General features: G+C 39.6%; 1 protein-coding gene across 12 annotated transcripts in view; it reads right to left on the bottom strand.

Annotated features, from left to right (window-relative positions):
- Positions 1 to 14,092: 14,092 nt before the first annotated feature.
- ATP23 (ATP23 metallopeptidase and ATP synthase assembly factor homolog) overlaps positions 14,093 to 25,071 on the bottom strand; it is an 88,106-nt gene continuing 77,127 nt past the window's right edge. For 6 of the 12 annotated variants that reach the window (XM_082351303.1, XM_082351304.1, XM_082351294.1 and 3 more), the window contains 5 exons: positions 22,744 to 22,789; positions 21,955 to 22,036; positions 18,258 to 18,395; positions 16,459 to 16,542; positions 14,093 to 14,544 (listed from right to left, as the gene is read on the bottom strand). In XM_082351303.1, the coding sequence (XP_082207429.1) occupies positions 14,341 to 14,544; positions 16,459 to 16,542; positions 18,258 to 18,395; positions 21,955 to 22,036; positions 22,744 to 22,760 (525 nt within the window). In that variant the 5' untranslated portion in view covers positions 22,761 to 22,789 and the 3' untranslated portion in view covers positions 14,093 to 14,340. Of the gene's footprint in view, positions 14,545 to 16,458; positions 16,543 to 18,257; positions 18,396 to 18,846; positions 19,029 to 21,954; positions 22,037 to 22,743; positions 22,790 to 23,501; positions 23,627 to 23,650; positions 23,963 to 25,071 lie in introns of those variants that run through there. The other 6 variants (XM_082351296.1, XM_082351301.1, XM_082351299.1 and 3 more) reach the window with 6 other exon arrangements.

Genomic DNA, 25,071 nt, shown 5'->3' with positions numbered 1-25,071 from the left:
CTTGTAGGCCTGCGGGGTGCAGCCCAACAACTGGCGGAGCAGCCAGGAGACCAAGGAAACTCCCGAGTGCCGAGATGTTGAGAAATACACGACGGGGAATGGAAAGCTGTGGGGGGCTGTCCACTAACACGTGGGGCCCAGAAGTTCCAGGGGTGATCCCAAAAGTTATGGGGGAAAACCCCGGGTGGCTGTCCTTGATGAATGGGGGCTGCCAAGAGATCTGGAGAACAATGGCCCCTGATGGTTCTGCCATTGTATCAAAGTGAGGCTTTTGTTAACTGGTTAAGCTAGCTCTCTAGAAGCAATTGGTATTCTCTTCTTGTGCCTTTGAGATGTAGATGATCTACCTGGGTTCTCAGGAACTTTAATCACATGTGATCTCTAAGAGTAAATGAAGAAAAGGGAGAGAGGCTTTTAAAAAACCATATAGGAATAATTATGTTTTGGGAATATCTATCTAAAATAGTCTCTCCAGATTTTGGTAACTTGAAACTAAACTCAGTTAAATGAAGAGAATTCATTGACTGTCTGGTTTATTTCAAATAGGGTAAAATATTGGAACATTAATTGCTGGGCAGGCCTAAGTTTGTCTATCTTTGCCTGCTTCGGAGAGGAAGGCTAAAGCATTAAGTTTTCTAATCAGGAAATTTACAATTACTTGCTCCTTGGTTTTTGCCAGAGATTAATGTTTTTAAGGGTTAAGATTACAATCAGACATAATTTAGTTATTGTAACCAAGTTTGTTTATCTATTACATTGTGATCAGGCATTTAACGGTGACTTTTTAAGTCTTTTGTCGTTTATAGGCAGTAATTGTTGTGCTCTGGCGCTTCTGCAAAAGTGCTTCATCTTCAAGAAGATTCATAGGAAGGACTTTTGGCAAGTACAGGTCTCTGATAAATTTCAGATCATACAGCTGAACTGGGTAAGAAATTAAAGAATCCTAATGGAAAACCTAATGGCTTCATAAAAAGTTAACAAAAGGGTTGGTTACTGGTGAATATGGTTATAATGTTTATGGGTTTTTTCTGGAATGTTACTGGTTTTGATCTGTTTTCCAGGTAGAGGGAAGCCCTTCCCCTCAAGTTAGTTTTGACTTACAGCAATTCGGTAAACTACACTTATGGATAGAATTTGTCGACTGAAAAAAAAACGCACAACCTAAAAGTTGAGAGTTGTTTTAGTTGGCGGACTTTCAGAGGACTTCAAGCCAGGACACAGCATCTCAGATAATGCTGAGAAAATTGTTAGAGGCGAGGGGGGAGCCAGGATATATAGGAGTTTCTGCAACAAAGGGCAGGTAGTAGGAATATCAAAAGATTACTGTTAATTAAGGAAAACCGGACATCTCAAGTTAATGAAATTAGCCCTTTTCTATGTATGGGAAGAGGTAAAGTCTGGGCTCATTGAAATCATTCCTTTGATATGCACCTCAGCTGTCTGGGGCCAGTATCCTGTGTTTTCTCCTCCTGAGTTTCAGGGTGCACCAGTCATTGGTGGCTGCAGCAGTTGACTGCGAGATGGCAGGCATCCTGTTTCTATCTTGAGTTCCCTCAGAGCTCACCACAGGGGCGGCTGTAATGTGGTAGCTTGAAGGCTGCAACATCTTTTGTTTACTGATATGGCAGGCAGCATTCTTAGTTCATAAATTGAAGCACTTTTCTGTCTGGTCTGCCAACTAAAGGTTGGCACTTGCCATCTACCTCTACAAGGATTAAATCCCAAGCTGCTATGACTGCTGACCTTCAACACATCCTGAAAGGAGTTCAGGGTGATCAGGAATGAGGTACTCTGTGCTCTGGGAAAAACTGGCAGAAGAGGCCTTCAGATAGATATTTTCAGGAGAAGATTTTATGAGCCCAATTCTTGCATCTCCTCATATCTAGAAAAGCACTAAAGTCTTTTATGGTGATGTCTGCTCCTCACGACTAGCAGTAACCTTCTCGAGCCTAGCAGAAACCTTCTGCAAAAATGTGTGCTTGATTGCATGTACCCGCCCTTCACCAAAATCACATATATGCTAACCTTCCCCCCTACCTCTTTGGAGCAGTTTCTCAGAGCTATCTGAAATGCTGCCTCCAGGGCTATAGTCCTCATTTTGCCCCCAATAAAACGACTCACAACTCTCACATTGTGCAGTTTTTTTTCAGATCACAGGTCCCTCCAGAAATTGGAGACTCTTAGGTTCTGAGCAGCCTTATCAGGTGAAAGGGAAAGACTGTCTCCTGGCATGTGCAGGAATCTCTGTATTTGGGGACCGAGAAATCCAGGGTGGAGCCTGATGGCAGGTCTTTGGCATGGCTTTCTTGGCCTTGAGAGGCCTTTTGGGAATTCAGCCTGAGACTCCTTCTGAGGAGTTCTGCCTCAGCCAGTTTGGAGGAGCCTATGTAGTCAATTGATCAGACTTGTTTTGCAAACAAATTAGTTTTGATTTGGCTGTGTTTGGTGGAGAGAGTAATTTTAGATAGAAAAAGATTGTTTCAATAGATATTAAATTCTAGTTCTGTTAATTGAGGTCTGTATTTATGAAAGTTATTGTGTTAGCCACACTTGCCCTGATGTTCAGGAGGAAAAGATTATCCAGTGAAGTTGTCACAGAGTGTAACTACTCATGATGTATATAACATTGCTCGCTTTAAGTTGGCTGCTAAAAGCACATGTACAAGTCTTGCGTAACAATTTGGTATAAGTGATAAAATGTATGGCCTATAAAGTGTTTCCCCATTAACATACCCCTGAGCCTGTTCACAAGATCTGATTAAGTTTCCCCCAGTGTGAATAACTAGGTGAAAATAAAGGAGGTCTAGCACCGAGGGACATGATCCGAACCTGGGGTAGGAGCCAGCACCCCAGCATTGAGGGGCGGATATTTTGATCATCAATGCTTTCTATTGAAAGATTTGCAATCAAAAGGGGAAATGATGGAAAAATCTACACATATTGAGGTATGGGGTTGTATATGAGGCTTATACATGGTTTAACTTAAATTTTACTGACCAGAGCAGCCTGTTTTGTGGCCTTTCAGGCACACATTTTACATCTGCTTTGGCCATTGAGGAAGGGAATGCATTTGAAAGTCAAAATGGAGTAGCTGTGGTTCAGACACCCAAGGTGAAATGAGGTGGCCATCACGTGATTTTAGACATAGTCGTCTATTACTGAAAACTTGAGTTTTCTGAACTGTACTGCAGACCAGGACAGAGACCACAGGCGGGTGTGGTATTAGCTCAGAACGTGGCTGTGGCTACTGCTTGTATTTTGCTTGTCCTCATCTCCCTGCGTTGGGCCTGTTCGATGTCTTACATTTCGCCCCTAGCCTGAGGGAGGAAACCTATTCAAGGGCTGAGCAGCAACGCTGGCCTCCCCGTGCAAGGAGTCTTATTGCTGGGTCTGCAGCGAGATGCCATTGCTGCCCTCCTCTGGACTTCCATGAAAAATTGACCTGGCTAATGTGACTAAACGGGACGACTGACCATGGGGGGGGAAAGACTTACCAGCTTCCAGTCCCACGTGCCAACCTGTCAGAAGGACCCCCGTAAACGTTACTGTACCACTGACTGCCCGTGACCCTCCCTGGGCTGTGCTGTGTGTGGAGTGGGACAGGCTGGCTTCTGGACACAGAAGTCCAACTAGTGGGACTACTTTCTGCTTGGAAAGACCTAATGAGTCCACCCCTAATGGCACCCAACATAACATGGGGGGACAGATGTGTACTAGGACGGCTGACGCCTCGCTAGGCCACCAGAATGTTTCTTTTAGAGCCAGGCCTTCCACTCCCCATGGGGGTGGCTCTGGGTTTGTGAAAACCAGAGGTGGCCTTACCTTCCTTATTACCGGACAGGGCACTGCCGCTTCGTTGACCTGGTAAGCGCCTGGCTCCAGAATGTGCCCACATCCTGGCAAATGACCGCTCTGAGCACACTAGGTATCTTACTCCTGATGCTGTTTGGCTGCTGCTGTCTGTGTTGTATTGTGGCATCTGGTTGCAGTGCCCCCTACATACCTGACCCCAGGGATGTCATGGAAGAGGGGCTGGACGGAGATAGGTAAGGGTCATACAGGGTATGTAGGGGTGGGGTGTCTGGTCAGGCCACTCAAGACGGCTGCTCTCTTCCTCCCTGTACACGCCCTGCTTGACCAGTGCCCGCTTCACCTACACCTACTCACAGGACTGACCTTCCTACACACTTGCCCCAGGCCCAGCTAGTGATTGTTCTTATCAAAGGGGTGGTGAGGGGCGTGTCCCTCTACTGGTTTCCTTGGTAACTAATGAGCCAACCTGACCCAATTCCCAACCTGTAACTGGCAATCTCCCCTTTCCCCTCCTCCCCAGGGAAGCCTGCCACCACGCCCTGCCCGCCGTCCACCTCACGCGGTGGGGTGTCAGTCCAGGACCTTGCTTCAGCCGTCTAAGCTGTCCCATCACTGATGTCTCTGTTGCTGACTCCGGGCTCTTTCTTTGGTCTTAAAGCTGTGCAAGTGCAGCCCAACAGGGTTACGTTTAGAAAGCAGTGCATATAGTGCTGTCTTTAAAATCTCACCAGAATTAGTCATGGAAATTAGTATTGAAATATTTCTTCAAGCACTCAAAGCCAATGCCTTTACAAGGTCTTTGGCGTGTATTCACCAGAGAAGGCAGAAGCATTACAAATGGTGCCTCAGATTCCACGGGACAGCCAATCTCCCCATTGACCACCTGCAAAGTTACAAGAACTACTTGGAGCACACAGGTATGGTCAACGATAGTTTCAGTTCTCATTGTATTAACTCAATTAATGGTATGTAACCTTGGGACCACTCCCTCGCTTGGAACTCTCTTCTCTGTTTTTCTTACAGGGTACCACACCTATTTTTGGTCTTTTTCACAATATTTTCTTCATGTCTTCTTTCTCTGACAAAACCTTAAATGCTGGTATTCCCCCCTTCTAATCCTTGGCCCTCTTCCCTTCCCTTTTCATTTATTCCCCTTCATTCATATGGATTCAACTATCAGCCATAAGGTGATAACTCCACCTGTAACTCCAGGCCTGGCCTCTAAGCTCTAGATTCTTGCTGTTCAACAGGGCAGTTACTAGTCACATGTGACTGAAATTTTTTAATTAATTAGAATTAAATAAAATTTAAAATTCCATTCCTCAGTCTCACTAGCCACATTTCAATACTGAATAACCACATACGTCTAGTGTATGCCACATTGGATAGTTCAGGTAAAAAACCTTTCCATCATCACAAAAAAATTCTACTGGACAGTGATATCTAGATAACAATAGCTAGTAATATATGTGCCAGGGATTCTTCTAAGTCTTTTATATGTAAACTAATCCTCACAACAAACTTCTGAGGTACTTAACAGTAGTCAAAATCACAGAGACAGAAAGTAGAATGTTCGTTGCTGGGGGGCGTCAGGGAGTGAAGGTTGGGGAATTGTTTAATGGATATAGAGTTTCCATTCTGCGAGATGAAATTAGTTCTGGAGATGGAGGACAGTGATGGCTGCACAATATGAATGTACTTAATACCACTGAACTGTACACTTAAAAATGGTTAAGATGTCAAATTTTATGTGTATGGTAGCACAATGAAAACAAACAAACAAACAAGGTTTGTACTAAGTACTTTTTAAGATTGTGGTGAAACTGGTATGCATTGTAGCTTTGGAAACAGGTATTTGGAACTCCTCATTATAACAGATAACTAATGCCAGCAGTAAGACTACTGAAAGAGAATCCAATTAAAATGGGAATTTTATGGTAGACACTTTAAAAAAAAAAAAAAGTGTGCTTGGGACTATAGCTTGAAAAATGAAACTAATATGATGAAAATAAATTTATCATATATTTAACAACATTGAGGTTAACACTGCAACTATTTGCTCACACTTAGAACAAAGACATTGGTTATACTGACATAACAATTTTGAAAAAATTATGAAGAATAAGTAAATGTGCATTTAATTTTTTTAGATTCTACAAGCACCTGTACAAAATTCAGAAGGTTCAAAAGTGTACACAGTGAATAGTAACACTTCCCTCTCTCCAATATTCAATTCACCTTCCCTGGTGGAGACTTCTATTTATAGCTCATTGTATTTACATACAGGGATATTCTAGAAACCTGTAACATGTATGTATGTATGTATATATTCTGTCTCTTTCCTCCTTTCCTTGTCCAATGCCCTGCTGTTTTCACTTAATATATCATGGAGAGCTTTCCATATCAAGAGTATGTGTATTTAAATAATACCTGTCAAATTATTCTCCTTAGAGGTTACAGTCAATTATTCCCTAATAATGTCTGAGAGTATATTTTTTTAATTTACTTTTTAGTCAGTTAGCTTCAGGTGTACAACATAATAATTTGACATTTGTATACATTGCAAAATGATCAACACAGTAAGTCTAGATAACATCCATCACCTTACATAGTTACCAAAAAGATTTTTCTTGTGATGAAAACTTTTAAGATTTACTCTCTGGGACTCCCCTGGTGGTCCAGTGGTAAAGAATCCGCCTTCCAATTCAGGGGACACAGGTTCTATCCCTGGTCGGGGAACTAAGATTCCACATGCCACGGAGCAACTAAGCCTGTGCGCCCTGGAGCCCGAGCACCACAACTAGAGAGACAAAATACGCATGCCACAACTAGAGAGAAGCCCATGCACTGCGACGAAGACCCAACAGCCTAAAAAATAAAGAAAATAAAGAAAGAAAATAAACATTTTAAAAAAAAAAGATTTACTCTCTTAGCAACTTTCAAATACAGTAGTCCCCCCTTATCCATGGTTTCAGTTACCCACGGTCAACCATGGTCCAAAAATATTAAATGGAAAATTCCAGAAATAAACAATTCATAAGTTTTAAATTGCGCACTGACACAACAAGCGTGACAAAATTTCACACTGTCCCAATCCATTCATCTGGGGCATGAATCATCCCTTTGCTCATCGTATCCCACCCATTAGTCACTTAGTAGCTAACTTGGTTAACAGGTCAACCATCATGGTATCTCAGAGCTTGTATTCAATAACCCTTCTTTTACTTAATAATGGCCCCAAAGTGCAAGAGTAGTGATACTGGCAATTCAGATCTGCCAAAGAGAAGCCATAAAGTACTTTCTTTAAGTGAATAGGTGAAAGTTTTCAACTTAATAAGGAAAGAAAAAAAATCATATGTTGAGGTTGCTGAGATTCACTGTAGAGAACAAATCTTCTATCCATTAAATTGTGAAAAAGGAAAAAAAATTTGTGCTAGTTTTGCTGTCATGCCTCAAACTGCAAAAGTTATGGCCACAATGTGTAACTGCTTGATTATGATGGAAAAGGCATTAAATTTGTATCAATACAATAAGATATTTTGAGAGGGAAACCACATTTGCATAACATCTATTATAATGTATTGTTATAATTGTTCCATTTTACTATTATTGTTCACCTTTTACTGTGCCTAATTTATAAATTAAACTTTATCATAGGTCTGTATGCATAGGAAAAGACATAGTATATATAGGATTCTGTACTATACAAGTTTTCAGGCATCCATGGGGGTCGTCTTGGACCATATCCCCCACAGGTAAGGGGGGACTACTGTATGCAATACAGTATTATTAACTATAGTCACCATCCTGTACATCACATCCACGTGACTTATTTCATAACTGAAAGTCTGCACTTTTTGACCCCCTTAATCCATTCTCCCACACCCCCAACCCCTGCCTCAGGCAGCCATCAATCTGTTCACAATGTCTTTATCCATTCATCCACATCCACTGATGGACACTTAGGTTGTTTCCATATCTTGGCTATTGTAAATAATACTGCAATGAACGTAGGGGTGCATATGTCTTTTTTTTTTAACTTTTTTTTTTTTAATTGGAGTATAGTTGCTTTACAATGTTGTGTTAGTTTCTGCTTTTCAAGTTAGTCTTTTAGTTTTCTTCAGATTAATACCCAGAAGTGGAATTGCTGGATCATATGGTAGTTCTATTTTTAATTTTTTGAGAAACCTCCATACAGTTTTCCATGGTGGCTGCACCAATAGAGCATGAGGATTCCTTTTCTTCACATCCTCGCCAACACATTATTTCTCGGCTTTTTTATAATAGTCATTTTAACAGGTATAAGGTGATAATTTCATTGTGGTTTTGATTTGCATTTCCGTGATGAGTGATATGGAGCATCTTTTCATGTTCCTGTTGGCCATCTATATGTCTTTGGAAAAATGTCTGTTCAGATCCTCTGCCCATTTTTTTAATCAGGTTGTTTGCGGGGCTTTGCTATTGAATTATATGAGTTCTTGATATATTTGGGGTATTAACCCCTTATCAGGTATATGATTTGCAAATATTTTCTCCCATTCAGTAAGTTGCCTTTCATTTTGTTAATGGTTCCCTTTGCTGTGCTGAAGCTCTTTAGTTTGATGTATATCATATATTTGACCCTTGTAAACCTCTTCGGTGAAAACAGTATGCCATAGTTTACACATCTCTTATTATGAGTAAGGTCACATAAGTCTTATGCTTGAAGAGGCACCTATTTGCATTTTCTGTTCATGTTATTTCCTCATTTTTGTTTTTTTTTTTTATATAGAGGTAAATAGTCATCACTTCATTATGAATAACATCTTTCAGGATACTGTGCTGAAAATATTTTATTTAAATTTTTTGAAGATTAAAAAATGCTGTTAAGTATATCAATATCATGTTTTATGGTTTTGCAATTTTTATGCCACTTTAGGCATTCCCATTCTAAGATTATGTTAAAAATTCTCCCATGTTCTAGTATTTTTATGGCTTTCTTTTCTATTAACATCTTTGATATCTCTGGGACTTAACTGTGGTATAAATGAGTGAGGCATTTAACTTAATTTTTTCCAGGTCTCCAGTTTTCTCCAAACCATTTACAGAATATTTCATTCTTTCCCACTGCTTACCTTTTTTACTTGACACTCAGGTCACAGAGCTTCTCCTCTCCCTGGGAATTGGGTACCAGTTTCCTTGGGAACCAGGTACTTTGTTCCACATTATCCCTTTCCACAACCCTTCTCTCACTGTCCCTGCCCCCTTCTAAGGCCTTCACACAAAGGGTCTCTTCTTGTCTGGAAGTCTCCTTCCCCACCCCCTTGACTTGCTAACTCCTTCTCATACTCAGATCTCAAGTTGTTGTTTTTTTTTGTCTGTGCTGGGTCTTCATAGCTGTGCGGTCTTTCTCTAGCTGCGGCGAGCGGGGGCTACTCTTCCTTGCAGTGCACGGTCTTCTCATTGCGGTGGCTTCTCTTGTTGCAGAGCATGTGCTCTAGGCGCGTGGGCTTCAGTAGTTGTGGCACGCAGGCTCTAGAGTGCAGGCTCAACAGTCGTGGCATGTGGGCTTAGCTGCTCTGCAGCATGTGGGATCTTCCCGGACCAAGGTTTGGACCCGTGTCCCCTGCATTGGCAGGCGGATTCTTAACCACTGTGCCACCAGGGAAGCCCCTCAGGTCTCGAGTTTAAATATCACTTCTCTAGGTTGGGTACCAAATGTTATATCCCCAAACAACTCCACACTTCCTCTTTGGTGCAGCTGTTCCCCACGATGACAAAGATCCAACCCACGTTGGACACTTCAGTATACCTAGTGCCTACATCAGTACATAGTAGATAGAGCTTAATAAATATTTATTGAATTAATGCAATGTCTATTTTTTCCCTCTGATTGATTCTCCTCCTTATGCTGTGGTTGGGAGAATGAGGGGGAGCTGTGGTTCCGTTAGTGAATGCTGAGTCCAGCCACTTGACGCTTACAAGGCTCCTCAGGGACTCCTACTAATAAGTGACCACTCTAGTGGCCAGCCTGGCCCCTCCAGACATGTCGGGCTTTGACCCAGCAGATCCAGATTTGAAAGGTACGTGCATATAGCTTTGGCCTTTGCTGTGGGACTCTGGGACTTATTAATCTTCAGAAAAAGAAGCATTATGTTAGGAGAGTTTTCTTGACCCATTTTTTTTTTCTCCCTTATTTTACCACCTTGGATGTGAGGCAGTATGAACGCAGTTAGCACTCAGAGAAGCTGCCACTTGACACGTAGGATGTCACGTGATTAGTTTTTCCCTTTTAACTTAGCCTTGGTACCTGTTGAAAAAGTATTATCCTTATAAAATCCCAGATATTCTACTTGGTAATTTCTGTAGAACCAAATTCTGCTCTTGGGAACTCTAACACTTGCATTATATAAGTTAGAAGCAGAAATCAGCAGGGAAGAGAAAGAAGAAAATAATGTAAGAAAAAAATGCAGGTGATTAGCAGAATACTTAGCTCTTGCTTCTCAAATATTTTTAATTCAGAAGTTTCAAAATTCAAGTGCAATATTATCATCAACAAATTAACATTTAATTAATTATGCACTCAGGGTATTGTTCTGAAGTGAGTTTAATTAACAAATAACTAGGTTTGGTAATATCTTGCCTGGATCTCTATCCCCTTGAGAAGAGGAAGTTGAATAGTTGAAATAGCATGGTCTGATTGCTGCAGACTAAGATTATCCTGTTTCATTCTTCAGTCTGCCCTTCCTTCTCTTTCCCAAGGGCAGAAATGAACAAAACAATAATTTTCTAATTCTTTAGCACTCAGTTTTCTACCTAGCAAAGACAGTGTGGTTGTACCAGCTCTCATTTTTTTAAAAATTATAGCATTTGGAATTCAGTGCATATTCATCTTTGATTCATTTCCTCCCGTTTAAAAAAAATATTGTGGAAAATTTCAAACATTTACAAAGTACACAGAACTGTATAATGAATATCCTTGTATCCATCAGTCAGTTTTGATGCTTATCAGCATTCTGCCATGTTGTTTAATCTATACCTCCACCCACTCTCCACGGGGCATTCAATTATTTTTTTAAGATAAATTTTCTGTATGTTGAGATGCCTAAATACTAACTGAACAACTGTGACGATGGATACATCTGTGTAACCCATACCACAATGAAGATATACAACACATCCATCAGCCCAGAAAGTTCCTTCTCTCTCAGTCAATTCTTTGTCCTCTCCCCCACTCCAGGCAACCACTGTTCCGATTTTTTTTTCAACAGATTAGTTTTGCCTGTTCTATAATTTCATGTACATGGAATCATTAAGTATGTACTCTTTTGTATCTTATGCTTTTAATTAGCATAATATCTGAGCTTCATTTAGCTTAACGTGTATATCAGTAATTCATTCCTTTTTATTGCTGAGAAATGTTCCAGGGTTTAAATATATCACAATTTGTTTATTCATTCTCCTGTTGACAGACATTTGGTTGTTTCCAGGTTTTAGGTATTATAAATGTTATGAACATAACTTATGGTGTTCTGAACATTCTTGCACAAGTCTTTTTGTGGATTTTTTTCATTTCTCTTAAATAAAATACCTAGCTCAGAATAGCAGAGCCAAGGGATAGGTGAATGTTTAACTTTATATGAAAACTGCCAAACCTTTTTTCAAAGTGATTGTATTATTTCACATTCCTACCAGTAATGTATGAGTTCTGTTTGCTTCACATCCTAACAAATATTGTCAGCAGTCTATTAAATTTTTGCTTTCCTAGTGGGTCTGGAGTGGTTTCTCATTGCGATTTTAATTTTCCTTTTGATTAATATTAAACATTTTTCATGTGTTTATTGGCCAATTACGTAGCTTCCTTTGAAAAGTGTCCGTTAAGTGTTTTGCCTATTTTTTAATTGGGTTGTCTTTTTATTCTTGAGTTACAGAAAGTCTATATTTTCACATAAGAGTTCTTTGTCAGCTAAATGAATATTTTCTTCCAGTCCATGGTTTGCCTGTTCATTTTCATAATGTTTTAATTTAATTTTTATTTTATATTATAGTTGATTTACAGTGTTGTATTAGTTTCAGGTATACAGCAAAGTGATTCAGTTATAAATATAGTTATCCATTCTTTCTCAGATTCTTTTTCCATATAGGTTATTACAAAATACTGACTAGAGTTCCCTGTGCTGTACAGTATGTCCTTGTGGATTATCTATTTTATATATAGTAGTGTGGATATGTTAATCCCAAACTCCTAATTTATCCCTCCCCTCCCAAATTTCCCCTTTGGTAACCATAAGTTTGTTTTCGAAGTCTGTGAGTCTGTTTCTGTTTTGTAAATAAGTTCATTTGTATCATTTTTTTAGATTCCACATATAAGTGATATCATATGATATTTGTCTTTCTCTGTCTTACTTCACTTAGTATGATAATCTCTAGGTCCATCCATGTTGCTGCAAATGGCAATATTTCATGCTTTTTTTATAGCTGAGTAATATTCCATTATATATATGTACCACATCTTCTTTATCCATTCCTCTGTTGATGGACATTTAGGTTGCTTCCATGTCTTGGCTACTGTAAACAGTGCTGCTATGAACATTGGGGTGCATGCTTCTTTTCAAATTATAGTTTTCCTTCACTCTGTTAATGTGGTATATTACACTGATCAATTTTCATATGTTGAACCATCCTTGCACTCCAGGAATAAATCCCACTTGGTCATGATGTGTGATCCAGGAATAAATCCCACTTGGTCATGGTGTGTGACCAGGAATAAATCCCACTTGGTCACGGTGTATGGTCTTGTTAATATGCTGTTGAATCTGCTGTGTTTCTATACACTAACAATGAAATATCAGAAAGAGAAATTAGGAAAATAATCCCATTTACAACTGCATCAAAAGGAACTAAATACCTAGGAATATAGCTAAAGAGGTAAAAGACTTGTACTTGGAAAACTACAAGACACTAATGAAAGAAACTGAAGATGACAGGAACAGATGGAAAGATATACCATGCGCATGGATTAGAAGAATCAATATTGTTAAAATGACCATACTACCCAAAGCAATCTACAGATTCAATGCAATCCCTATCAAAATACCAATAGCATTTTTCACACAACTAGAACAGCAAATAATTCTAAAATTTGTATAGAAACACAAAAAACAATAGCCAAAACAATCTTGAGAAAGAAGAACAGAGCTAGAGGTATCAAGCGCCCTGATTTCAAACTATACTACAAAGCGACAGTAATCAGGGCTTCCCTGGTGGCACGGTGGTTAAGAATCCGCCTGCCAATGCAGGGGACACGGGTTTGAGCCCTGGTCCAGGAAGATCCCACATGCCGCAGAGCAACTAAGCTCGTGCACCACAACTACTGAGCCTGCACTCTAGAGCCTGAGAGCCACAACTGCTGAAGCCTGTACGCCTAGAGCCCGTGCCCTGCAACAAGAGAAGCCACCGCAATGAGAAGCCCGTGCACCACAACAAAGAGTGGCCCCCGCTCACTGCAACTAAAGAAAGCCCCCACACAGCAATGAAGACCCAACACAGCCAAAAATAATTAATTGATTAATTTTTTTTTAAAAAAGCTGCAGTAATCAAAACAGTAATGGTACTGGCACAAAAATAAACACATAGATCAATGGAACAGAACAGAGAGCCCAGAAATGAACCCATACTTATATGGACAATTAATCTATGACAAAGGAAGCAAGAATATACATTGAGGAAGACAGTCTCTGCAATAAATGATGTTTGGAAAAACTGGACAGCTACATACAAAAAATCAAACTGGACTACTTTCTCACACCATGCACAAAAAATAAATTCAAAATGAATTAAAGACTTAAAGGTAAGACCTGAAACCATAAAACTTCTAGAAGAAAATATAGGCAGTAAACTCTTTGACATCAGTGTTAGTAATTTTTGTTTGGATATGTTTCCTCAGGCAAGGGAAACAACAGCAAAAATAAACAAATGGGACTACATCAAACTAAAAAGCTTTTGCACAGCAAAAGAAACCATCAACAAAATGAAAAGGCCACCTACTGAATGGGAGAAGATATTTGCAAACAATATCTGATAAGGGGTTACCATCCAAAATATACAAAGAACTCATACAACTCAACATCAAAATAAACAAACAACCTGATTTTAAAATGGGCAGAGGATTTGAATAGACATTTTTCCAAAGAAGACATACACATCATAAAGGGCATACTTCACAGGTTTCATAATCAAGTTTTAAAATGTAATAAAAGCAAATCACAATCATAAAAAATAAAACACAATAACAAGTACATTGTAGAAAATTTTAAAATGCAATTTATTTGCCTTATTTACCAAATGGTTAGCTACAAAGATACAATTTTTGCCTTGGAGTTTAAGGCAGTTTCATTTCTTACCACAGTTACTTTTTCTGATGCTAGAATCAGCATCTTCTGTGTCTTCTCTGTATTTAATTGATCATTTACGTTTTATGTTTGTCCACTTGGGAACCATACTTTCTTCATGATCACTGAAGTTCTGCAATATAAAATGTCATCGTCTTCATATATTTGAGTAGTACCGATCCCGGTTTTGAAAGTCTCTATGAGCATATCTTGCATAGGTCTTATTATGAGGGATCCTTCCAAAAGGTTCATGGTCATTGAAACAAGATTCAAAAACTTCATCAACAGCCTTCTGAGCTACTTCTTTGCTGATGTTCCTAACAGCCAGGATAGAACGAATGGCTCTGTCTCGCACACAAGTCTAAGGAGAAAAGTATGTGGCTTTAATTTTATTAATATATGAAAATTTTGTCATGAAATAGTAACATTTTATACAATGTGTGAACCACAGTCAAAATTAATTTCCTCTCATGTTATTTTATTAATTTCTGTCAGTCCAAAGAAGAAAGATTAAATTATGGAACATGTTTAGCTCAATCTAAAATTATTTAGGTATAAGTAAGATCTCCTTCCCCTCCTCCCTTCTTCTCATCTTTCCTAATGATGATAATTTCTAGGCAGTATCTGCTAAACAATAACTCCAAATTTGCAAAATCATAAAAAAGTCTATAAATAAGGTTCTGGTTGAGTTTTTTAATTTGAATAAATATGAAATATACTCCTGTGCCTCTCTCTCCCTTAGCTTTTCAGGTGACCAATGCTAGATAACTTTTCCTTCGAGAGGGGCATCTCCCCTGGAGGCAACAGGAAACCACACATACATACACACAAAATTTGAAGGCATCCTAATTTTTCAGGGGAAAAAAAAAAAAAATCAACCAACTTTTTTCTTGGGTACATACTGTACAAAAGCAGGGACTCTGTTCTCTAGGACTCTTCTCCCACTACCTCCACGTATTTTCCATCCTATTGCTAGTTCTATTCATTTTCTGCTGCTGCTACCCAAGGTAAAAAGAGGAGAGATTTCTCTTTCAAAGACTCTGGACCCCGGATTACATGCCTTAACTGCATTAGCCTCTTCTCTGGGATGTTCTGATGTAGGATGTCCTACTTCCACTGAGAGCCAGAACACACCGCCCATTCAAATGCTGCCTGAGCTGAATTCACCAGATGAGCAGGGATTGGAGGGCACGGAAGACATGCAGCACAAGTCAGGGGCACATCACTAAGCGGACTTGGCACAGGCTGAAAGCATAACAGCCCTATCAGACTATCAGAGTAGCCACCCTTCCCAGGCCCCAGGTTTGCCTTCTAACTAACTCCCATTCACCGAGTTCAAAATTTCTCTTCGTAGTTCACTGTGACTTTCTACCTTCCTCCCCAGAGTTGAGTTACTCTTTTCTCGGGAGAACCAAGGGCCTTCCTGCTGTTGTTCCAAGCCTGTCCTTTTTGCATCTGGTTAAAACTGCTATCCTGATGCCCATGAACCTGACAAATTGGTCCAGAGCTCTGACCAGCCTTTCTCCTAAGTGTGGACACAGAGCCCCTTGGTTGCTATGGGCAGAACTGCTCACATTCTTCACCAGTCCATCAGTTCTAAACTTCCTCTCCCCATGCCCATCTATCGTGGACCTTAAAAGCTTTCTAGTACAGTAGAAACTAACACAACATTGTAAAACAACTATACCCCAATTTAAAAAAATAGTGTTTCTTTTAGACAACAACAACAACAAAAAAGCTTTCTAGCTTTTCATTTGCCTATAGTTTTCATTTTGTTTTGTTTACAAAATCTCTCAGCTCAGCTCATCATAATCAAGTCTGTGCTGATCCAAAGCTTGGCTGTCACGTCACATAGCCTTTAAAGGTGTGCTAATACACACTGCACTGAAGTGCAGTCTCCGTGCTGACAGGTATTACTTTTTTGTCTAGAGAATACTGTGATGGTTTCAAAACACAAGTCCAGTGCTGTTAGGATAAAAGTAAGACAGGCTGTGATTTCACTTCCAGTCCTTATCTACCCCCATCCAAAAGTATCCCACGTGTGAGACCGTAGCTCTTTTCACCGTGAAAATCTCTCACTTAGTCACATAGCTTGCCCATAATTATAAAATAGAACTGAATTCCATCTATTTGGCTTAAGTGATACACATTTTGTATTCTTTCATATAAGTAGTTCTTTCAAATTTCAAATACTAAATGTACTTCTCATTTTTCTATTCATTATTTCCACTCATAGCACTCTTAACAGTAAATGATTTCATATGTTAGTTTTTACCTGATGGTGTTGTTTTAATCCAAAATGTAACCTGAGTATTTCATTTAAAAGTGAGCAGTCTCCACTAAGGTTAGCAGCTCGAACCTATCACAAAGACAGAAGGCAAACAAAAAGAAAATAAGCACTTGTGCTCTATACCTTTATATCAACTGATTTTTTTAATTGTAAAAGAATATAAAATTGGTATATTTTTCTGAGAACAGAGTACCTGTAAGATTTTTTTTTTAACTCTATTGACTTAAGAAATTCTTAAGAAAAAGAGCAGATATCCATGAGCTACACTAGGCAGCGCCAAATACACTGGGGGCAATCACCTATTCAAAGGGAATTTTCAAAACTTTCCACCAGAGTCTTACAGACAGAACTAATTTCTTTTGGAACCAAAAGTCAAAGAGTTAGACCTCAAAGGTAAAGATTATGCTCTCTACAAAATACAAACACTTCTAGAAATTACCAAAAGGACTTCAAGAAAGCATTCTTCCAAAGCTCTACAAACTGAGTTTCAATGTGAGCTTAAAACTGAATACATCAGTACCTAAGACACTTTAGGCACACAAACCTCCCAGCTCTCCTAGCCCAAATCACTGAAACTCTCTTGGACCTTCCCTTATACCCATGTAAGTTCATGCCCTCCCTCCAGGGTCTTGATTGGCCTATGAAAAATTAAGTGGTACAGAGAATCAAGAACATTCCAAACTGGTCATGCTATGAACATGACAGCCTGAAGTTAGTATGTATTTTCTAATTTTCTATATCTTTAAGGTAAAAAGCAGCTTTAATAGGTGAAAAAGTCATGGAACTACCGACATGGATTCTACAGCCAACCTGGCCAGGTTTTTGCTCATTCACTGCAATCAGAATGGCCCACTTCTTGTTACTTCTATAATAACATGGCTTCATTCCTCTGAGGAGCTCAAAGCACTTAACACACTTTAACTAGCTAACAGGCATTAATTCTCATAACACCCAAGGGAGAGAAATATTTAAAAGCTCAGATTTCGGTCTTCTTTCCAAATAATACGAGTTATAATCAGATGCAGTGAGGCTGCTTATTAATTTCAAGGGAAAGAGAAAATAAGTTTTAAAGTATAAGCTTGAAATTTATATTAGTTTTCTTTAGCTTCTCAGCACATTGCACTCTTCAATTAATGAAATGCAAGTATGAAATACAAATGTCTTTCTAGGAGCATATATGTGTATTTCTGACAGCAACCCAAAATGCTTAATAATAAATATCTTCCTATGTTGTATTTTTGAAACGAACTGTTTTACTCTAGGGAAAGCTAGGAACTTTACCTATGGAAGGCAGCACAGCAAACCAGTCAAGAACCCTGGTTGTAATCCTGCCTCTGCCACTTACTATGTACGGTATCTGAACAACTGCCTCACTTTTCACAGAAATAAAACGGGGATAACAGTATCTACCTCAATGGGCTGTTGTGAATATTAAATAAGAGTCCACAAACAGCACAGGGTTTGGCACACGGCCCCTCAGTAAATGTTAACTATAAATTTTTTGTATTATATAGTTTATTCCATAGGAAAAATAGCTTATTATTAAAAGTCATCACTATTATTAGGATTTAAAGGTTATATTTAAGACAATTCTAAAAAGATACTTAAAATGTCTACCTGCTGTATCTAAAAGAATTGTATTCAATAGTTAAAAATGGAAACTGAAGACTAATGTGGAATTATGACAAGAAAAGGAATACGTTTAAATAAATCATACTTGAATAAAATGTTCAAACACACAACAGTGTCCTTGGGGGAAAAGTACCTTCTACAATAAAACTTACCTCAGAGCAGGCCAAGTGCCTGACGTTGGTGAACCAGTCGACATGAGCTCGACAATGATCGAATGCATGAATGAGCTCATGGGTGACCACTCTGTTCATATGGGCCTGATTACAGATATTATTCTGGCACAAAACAATCTAAGAAGCACCAAAATGAGGAAAGTTCGGTTATTTCTAAGATCTACTCTCACTTCGTAGATTCCATCTTCTCTCCCACCTGAGTGGGCTCAACTGCTTGGAAAGCCTCACCCACTCTATTGACCCAACACCCACCCCTCCATCAAGGCTCAGTCTTCACCATACATGCTCCATGAAGCCTTCCCAATGGCTAACTTCTCCCTTCTCCTCTCTCTGGACTACACAGCACTTAGTTTAAGGACATTTACTCACACACCATCCTCACTGGGTTGACTGTACCAGCCATCTTAGACTCCACAGTCTTATATTAAGAGTGGACCCTGGAATGAAGCAGGGAGATTCAAATTCCAGCCCCACTCCTCACTAAGTCAGTGACCTTGGGCAAGTTTCTTAAGCTTTCTGTGCCTCAGTTTCCTCAACTATAAAAAAGGAGATGACTTAGAGTACCTACCTCTTAGAATTGTGAGAATTAAATGAGAATATGTGTAAAATGTTTCTTATCAAGTTTCTCAATAAGCAATGAATCAACAATGAATGACCACACTGTCCCATTCTACTAGAATTGCCAGGAAAAGTCCTCAGAAAGAGCTTCAGAAAGAAGTGCAAAGAGCCAGCAGCACACTGAGCAGGACCCTATAAGAATAATAAAGACGTGAGGGGTCCTAATAATGATAGTCCCCACTTACTGTGTACTTACTGTGTGCCAGACACTGGGACATGTCCCAGATATTTTATATACATTCATTCAACATTCATTTATTCAACTAATATTTATCAAGACCTACTAGAGATTTATAATCTACTAATGGAGACAGAAATTAATCAAATATTTACCAAAATGTTTAAACACATGCAGTGACAGTTGTCATGAAGAAAAACCCAGGTTGTCACAAGTACATACAATGAGAGTCCCTGACCTGGTCTGCAGGGTTGGGAAAGGCTTTTCTGCAGAAGGAATGTTTAAACTGGGATCTAATGGATGAACAGGAGTTAAATTCGAGGAGAGGGGAAGGGAGCATTCCAGACAGAGAACAACATAGGCAAAGGGTAGGGGGAGGGTTGAAGGAAAAGAATGTTTGAGAAGCTGAAGGCAGGCCTGTAGTACGAAGCACAAAGTTGGAGGCGGTAGGCATGAGATAGGGCTGGTGAGGTCGGCAGGGGCCAAATCACTCTTTATCCTGACAACAGTGGGAAGTCACTGAAAGGGAGTAGTGAAAAGGTGGGTGTTTTATTTTGTTTTTATCCTTTTGACCACAGTTGGAAAAATAAACAAAAGATGATCAAAACTGGATGCATAGAGACTAGTTGAAGGCGAATGAAGTATTCTAGGCAAGAGATAATAGTCCCAGAGCTAGGATGGTGCGAGCCTAAAAAGGTATTTAGGAGGTAGACTGGACAAAATTTGGTGTTGGATAGAATATGGGAAGGGAATCAGAGGTATCAAGGATGATCCTTAAATTTCTAGCATGGGTAATAGGACGATGGTGGTACCGTTCACCGAGATATGCAAAACTAAAAGACCAGGTTGGGTGGGGATGGAGATGGTAAAAATCAATTTGAACTTGGACATGTCAGGTCTGAGGTGCCTTTAGGACATCCAAGTGTAGGTGTTCAGTGAACACTTGGCTATATGGATGTGGAGTTCAAGAGAAAGCTCTGACCCAGCAAAGTAAATGAGATCCCCTTGGTAGAGTGCAGAGTAGAAAAGAAGGGGCTCTAACACCAAGGATTAAGCAACCACAAGAGTCTTGCATACTGGAAACCATGGCAAGAAAGTGGCATTAGCTGTTAAAGTCAAGTGTATGCATGTGATATGACCTCCACTCTAGCCAGATACCTTGGAATAACTCTTGCCCACGAGCACTGGGAGAGAAGGTGAAGAATATTCACAGCAGCATTGTTTATAATGATAATAAAGTTGGAAACAATCAATACTCGATAGGGTAAACTCTACTACAGACATACAATGGAATAATATACAACACAAACTAAATTAACCAGAGGTGCACACAACAACACAGAAGAATCTCACAACGTGAACGAAAGAATTAAGTTACAAAGACTGTATGATTTCATAAAATGACAAAGTATTACACATGACCCCAAGTATAAAGCTTAAAAGGAGGAAACTAAACACATTGTTGGACTGTACACATAGATGGCAAAACCATTCAGACAAGCAGGGAATGGTTATCACAGAAGTCAGAAAAAGGAAGCGAGGGGGTTGTGACCCAAGAGGGGCACACAGGCTTCTGAAGTCCTGGCAGTGTTTTATTTCTCAAATCTGGGTGGTAGTTATATAGATGTTCATTTTACTATTATGTCTGAAAGTGTACATACAGGTATTTTACTCTTCTATATGAATGAGATACTTCAAAACAAAAATTTTAATTAAAAAAAAAAAAGAGTGCCCAACTGTGTATAACACTGCTGAGAAATAAGATGAAGATTCAAAATGTGCACTCTATTTAACCCCCAAAGAGGATGAACTTACCAAGACCCATCTTGGGAGCTAGAGGTGTTGTGATTATCAATTTACAAATGAGGAAACTGAGAATAAAACGAATAACTTGCCCAAGCCCCACAGCTAATAAGCAGGGGAACTAGGATATGAACTCAAAGTCTATCTGACTCCAAAACTCAGACATCTCACCCCTCTGCTATGTTGCTCTTTCCCATGATTACCGTGAAACAGCTATAAATAACTAAAATACATATAAAATTCCCTAGCAGGAAACAATTAAATGTACTTAAATGTGTTATATATTCATGATGGAAACAGTGACTTACAACACTTTTATCTACCCTCATATCACATGACATATCCGTCTACCACCTCAAGACTGTCAAAACCCCCCATTGACTTAAAACTTATAACATTTATTGACTTAAGTGCTCTGCTTACTATGATAAGTAGTTTACAAGAGAAATCTCATTTAATTCTCATAACCATTCTATAAGATAAATACAATCATTACCCATATTTTACAGATGAGAAAACTCTCATCAAAAATTCTCAAAGATCTATCACTTCTCACTGTGTAAAGGTGAAACTCTATCTTGGCATTCAAAGCCTCCCACCATATAGCCTATCTTTCTTTCCAATCCTATTTCTCCTCATTCCCCATGCATTCCTGCCCTCCAGCTGAACTAGACAACATGCCATTCCCCAAATACACCTTGTGCTTTCTCAACACGTCACCTTGGCTCATGCTACCCCTGCTTTTGGCAACAGTCTTTGTCTTCTTTGCCCCTGAAGAGCCTTTACATCCTCTAGCTGAATCTGTTGGCATCTTTCAGTCAATCACATCACTGTCCCATTGTGGTAACCACACCCACCTCAAACAGTTTAACCCACCTCAAATTTTATCATTGTCTCTGCGTTCCTGTCTTGTCTCCCCTGTGAGATGTAAGGACCTTAAGAGTAAGGACCACAATTAACTCATTTTTTGAATTCTACACAAAGTCTACCAAATGGAATGCCCAACACGTAGAAGGCAATCAGCAAACATCAGGAGAGAGAACTGGAGGAAAGAAGACAACTTGGTAGACCGCCTACCTGAGACACTGAAGCATCAAAACCTCCACTGACATTTCCATTACAGTCTTCACAAGAAAAGTGTCTTTCTTTGTTAACAGCGCTGGAAGGTAAGAATGGATTAAAAAGACAACGTCCAGAAGTAGTGTGCATGGGCACAGGGGAAACAGCCCTGGGCCAGGGGACCCGGATGACACATCTCTCCATCACTACCACATAGGACACCTTGGGAAAGCAACTCAACACCTTCAGGGCTCAGTTCTCGCATCTGTAAATATGGAAACTGTCTCTGCAAAATCTATCCCAGTTCAAATTCTACGCTATGATTCCATAAAGAATTTGATCAACTAATTAAGACCATATTGGAAATAAGCTGCAGTTTCTGCCCTTGGGCCAGAATGTTAAGAAGTGGACCTCAGAAATCACTTCTTCCGATCTCCTCAAAGTTAAACAACACCTGGAAGGCTTCTACATGCATAACAAGCTGAGATTTCTTCTCCATTAAGGATAATGCTGAGACTGGCATAGTGGAAAAACCAGGTTTGGTGATTACTTACAAGTAAGATTTTAAGTATCGTCTTTACTAAATACCTGAGGTGAATAGTAGAGCCAGAGATGTGGAGTTAGGGCTGAAGAGGTCCAGAGAGAACAAGGCCTGCCTGGAGGGAGTGCAGCCAACCACCACCACCTACCATAGGGAAAGGGCTTTGTGGCCTGAAGTGAAATATCTGAAGTACTTCCAGTTTTGGTGGGGATTTTTTGTTTGCAGCAGCCAGAATATAGAGCAGCATTTCAAAAAGATTCACTTACCAACCTGAATGCTTCATGGCATCAAGCAGCAGTTTAACATACGGATCTAGAAAGATATTGGTTCAGTTACATATGGTAATTGGACAAAAAGAGCACCAATTAAATTATCCAAATAGCAGTATAAGATATTATCAAACAAAACCTCACAAATCTTAGCAAAGTAATACTATCTTAAAAATGATAAAAAATGAATATGAAAAGCTAAGCTTAAATTAACGTAAAAGCAAGTCTTTAATGAAATGAAACACTGATAGAAATACGAAAATGGGCAGTACCAAACATCTTAGGTAACATCAAATATGCTTTTCAGTTAAATGATCAAACACAATGTATTAAAATATATACCAAGGGGCTTCCCTGGTGGCACAGTGGTTGAGAATCCACCTGCCAATGCAGGGGACATGGGTTCGAGCCCTGGTCCGGGAAGATCCCACATGACGCGGAGCAACTAAGCCCGTGTGCCACAACTACTGAGCCTGTGCTCTAGAGCCCGTGAGCCACAACTACTGAGCCGCATGCCAGAACTACTGAAGCCCACGTGCCTAGAGCCCGTACTCCGTGATGAGAAGTCACCGCAATGAGAAGCCCACGCACCACAACGAAGAGTAGCCCCTGCTTGCCGCAACTAGAGAAAGCCTGCATGCAGCAACGGAGACCCAACACAGACAAAAATAAATAAATAAATTTATTTTTTTTAAAAGTAAATAAATACACACACACACACACACACACACACACACACACACACACACACACACCAAAAGACTGAGGAAATTTGGGACCAATATCCATAGAAACAAACAGCAGCATAGTATCCAGATTAGAGGAAGGCAATAGGTAGGCCCACTGTTGTCTGTCCTGGTCTGTGAATAGTGTCCCATTCTGAGTACCATACTCTAAACAGGACCTGCCAACCGAAGCTGTTCCATAGGAGAAGGTGACTAGAACAGTTCAGGACTATTTTCCACAGGAAGCAAGAAAGGGATCTGTAGATTTAGAAAAGAGAAAAAAGACTTAACTAGGGCCACAGTACCTTCAAGTATCTGAAGGGGTGCCATGTGGGAATAAATTCAGCCAACATTTCTTCAGAGGGCAGTACAAGGACCAAAGGGCAGAAGTTACACAGGGCACATTTCAACTCAGTATGAGAAAGGATTTTTCCAACAATTAAAGCTGTCGATACAAGAGCCCAATAGCCTCAAAGGGCCACAAAGATAACCTGTTCCAAGGATAGAAAGCCCAGAGATAAACCCACGCACATATGGTCACCTTATCTTTGATAAAGGAGGCAAGCATATACAGTGGAGAAAAGACAGCCTCTTCAATAAGTGGTGATGGGAAAATTGGACAGGTACATGTAAAAGTATGAAATTAGAACACTCCCTGACACCATACACAAAAATAAACTCAAAATGGATTAAAGACCTCAGTGTAAGGCCAGACACTATCAAACTCTTAGAGGAAAACATAGGCAGAACACTCTATGACATAAATCACAGCAAGATCCTTTTTGACCCACCTCCTAGAGAAATGGAAATAAAAACACAAATAAACAAATGGGACCTAATGAAACTTAAAAGCTTTTGCACAGCAAAGGAAACCATAAACAAGACCAAAGGACAACCCTCAGAATGGGAGAAAATATTTGCAAAGGAAGCAACTGACAAAGGATTAATCTCCAAGATTTACAAGCAGCTCATGCAGCTCAATAACAAAAAAACAAACAACCCAATCCAAAAATGGGCAGAAGACCTAAATAGACATTTCTCCAAAGAAGATATACAGATTGCCAACAGACACATGAAAGAATGCTCAACATCATTAATCATTAGAGAAATGCAAATCAAAACTACAATGAGATATCATCTCACACCGGTCAGAATGGCCATCATCAAAAAATCTAGAAACAATAAATGCTGGAGAGGGTGTGGAGAAAAGGGAACACTCTTGCACTGTTGGTGGGAATGTCAATTGATACAGCCACTATGGAGAACAGTATGGAGGTGCCTTAAAAAACTAAAAATAGAACTACCATATGACCCAGCAATCCCACTCCTGGGCATATACCCTGAGAAAACTATAATTCAAAAAGAGTCATGTACCACAGTGTTCCTTGCAGCTCTATTTACAGTAGCCAGGACATGGAAGCAACTTAAGTGTCCATCGACAGATGAATGGATAAAGAAGATGTGGCACACATATACAATGGAATATTACTCAGCCATAAAAAGAAATGAAATGGAGGTATTTGTAGTGAGGTGGATGGATCTAGAGTCTGTCATACAGAGTGAAGTAAGTCAGAAAGAGAAAAACAAATACAGTATGGTA

This window comes from Balaenoptera borealis (genome assembly GCF_965194805.1).
Source record: "Balaenoptera borealis genome assembly, chromosome: 13".
Classification (NCBI taxonomy): domain Eukaryota; kingdom Metazoa; phylum Chordata; class Mammalia; order Artiodactyla; family Balaenopteridae; genus Balaenoptera; species Balaenoptera borealis.
This window is presented reverse-complemented; position numbering and strand designations above follow the sequence as displayed.